The 1,668-nt window shown below is 34.9% G+C and overlaps 1 protein-coding gene across 1 annotated transcript; it reads right to left on the bottom strand.

Moving 5' to 3' along the window:
- Window positions 1-488: 488 nt before the first annotated feature.
- LOC141392575 (zinc metalloproteinase nas-14-like) lies at window positions 489-1,357 on the bottom strand. Its single transcript, XM_073965507.1, has 2 exons — window positions 1,129-1,357; window positions 489-1,060 (listed from the first exon to the last, which is right to left on the bottom strand). Exons 1-2 carry the CDS (start codon window positions 1,355-1,357, stop codon window positions 489-491), a joined length of 801 nt encoding a protein of 266 aa, XP_073821608.1.
- Window positions 1,358-1,668: the final 311 nt, after the last annotated feature.

Genomic DNA, 1,668 nt, shown 5'->3' with positions numbered 1-1,668 from the left:
AAGGGCCTAACCCACATGCCCAAAACAATCAAAATGTGTATGAAGATTTAATCGCATTATTTTAGCAGGTACAATACAATATGGAGTTTTTGAGTACTTATTTCAAAAGGTTCGTGATAGATCTTTATAGTCAGTTTGATTTTTTTGGGCATGTGGGTTAGGCTGTTTTGGCACTGAGCGCCTGAATTTAGCTTAACTAGGGAATGAGTCTTAGAGTTAATATCCGAGTACATATGATCCCTAGATCGCCGCACCGAATTATTGGCTCTTCTAAAAACATCCAATAACTCGTTCACACATGAGGATTTTTGTAGTAATCTTGGAATATACAAATCACATTACAATACACAAAACGAAGAATGTTAAAATAAAAGATTAGTCTTCAAAAGCTGAGTACTTTGTAAATTTACAGTTATTCTATATTTTATTCAATATTTTTTAATACTATTTAAATATATATCACAGCATTTTATTGCAATTACATTCGTTTAATTTAATTTGAATATTGTTGGTGCCTTTGTGTTGGTGGTAACGGTGCAATTGTTATAGCAATACATTGATCTGATTTTTTTAAAATCACCCACAGTGATCTTTGTACGTTGGCCCATCCCTTCGTTATTTCCATTGAGGGCTGTAATTGTCGCCTTACCATTTTTAGAGAATGCATATGGTCCATAGTGCATAATACTGTTCGTATTGTATTTTATCCTGCAATCCTTGGAATTTGGCTTTTTCTCAAAGGCAGACTCCTTACCCTCGATTATATTTGCCTCAATAATTTTGACAAAGTCATCTCGATTGTAGGCACTATGGGCATGAACAAAACCCAACGCGTGTATGAATTCGTGGCACGGCTTCAAAGGGACATTAAAACAGGCAGGCGATAGATTCATCTTTTGGGTCTCGGTTCCTTGATAGCCAACCTGAGCATTACAACCTGTTGTGGCATTTGTAATGCAGACATAACCGAAATCGGATTTTACAGTTTCAACAAATTTTACACAGGTCTTATTCGAGATCTCACGATGACAGCTACGTACGATTTCCTTTTGCTCATCAGCTGTTAAAATGAAAAGAAAAAATACAAAATTATTATAAAAATATTCCAGGGTAAAGATAAAGACTTACTGAAATAGTCGCAGAACACATATTTTAAGGTATTCTGTGGCCATTTTCTGCCAGGAAAGCCATTGCGTATAAAATCTGGGATAATATCGCCTTCTAAGTAACCGCCAGCAAATTCGGGATCATAGTCGACATCCGAAACGAAGCTTATTTGGTTGGCAGGTAATTTAGCACAATAGATCAGTGAAAGCAGGCCATTAGCCAAAAGGACAAATATTATTGGTCTGAACATGTTTTTTTTGTATTTAAAAGAAATTGAAATTGGAATCTTTCTTCTCTTCAATAACGGTTTCTGTTATAAATGTAATTTGAAAATGCTGGCCAATTTATATACCAAAATGCATTTCATTGTGGCTATCTCAACAATAAACGCAGTCAACATAAAATAGGTCATAATACCAAAAAGGGGGTTATATGCGGTTACTGACTGATACCGAATGCAAGCAGTACTAAATCGTTTCTATATATCAGTCATTATCGATCGATGCATATTTTGAAAAGAAGATTCTAATCTTATCTTAAACGTCAAGGCCATGTAATTAT

The sequence above is a fragment of the Musca autumnalis genome, unplaced genomic scaffold (genome assembly GCF_047663935.1).
Source record: "Musca autumnalis isolate F117 unplaced genomic scaffold, ASM4766393v1 scaffold_2, whole genome shotgun sequence".
Taxonomy (NCBI): domain Eukaryota; kingdom Metazoa; phylum Arthropoda; class Insecta; order Diptera; family Muscidae; genus Musca; species Musca autumnalis.
The sequence above is the reverse complement of the archived record's forward strand: the minus strand, read 5'-3'. Positions and strand labels throughout refer to the sequence as shown.

Coding starts and splice junctions, on each gene's coding strand:
- LOC141392575 (XM_073965507.1), bottom strand. CDS start 1,357: ATGTTCAGACCAATAATATTTGTCCTTTTGGCTAATGGCCTGCTTTCA. Junction 1,061..1,128: donor TGTGTTCTGCGACTATTTCA/GTAAGTCTTTAT, acceptor TCATTTTAACAG/CTGATGAGCAAAAGGAAATC.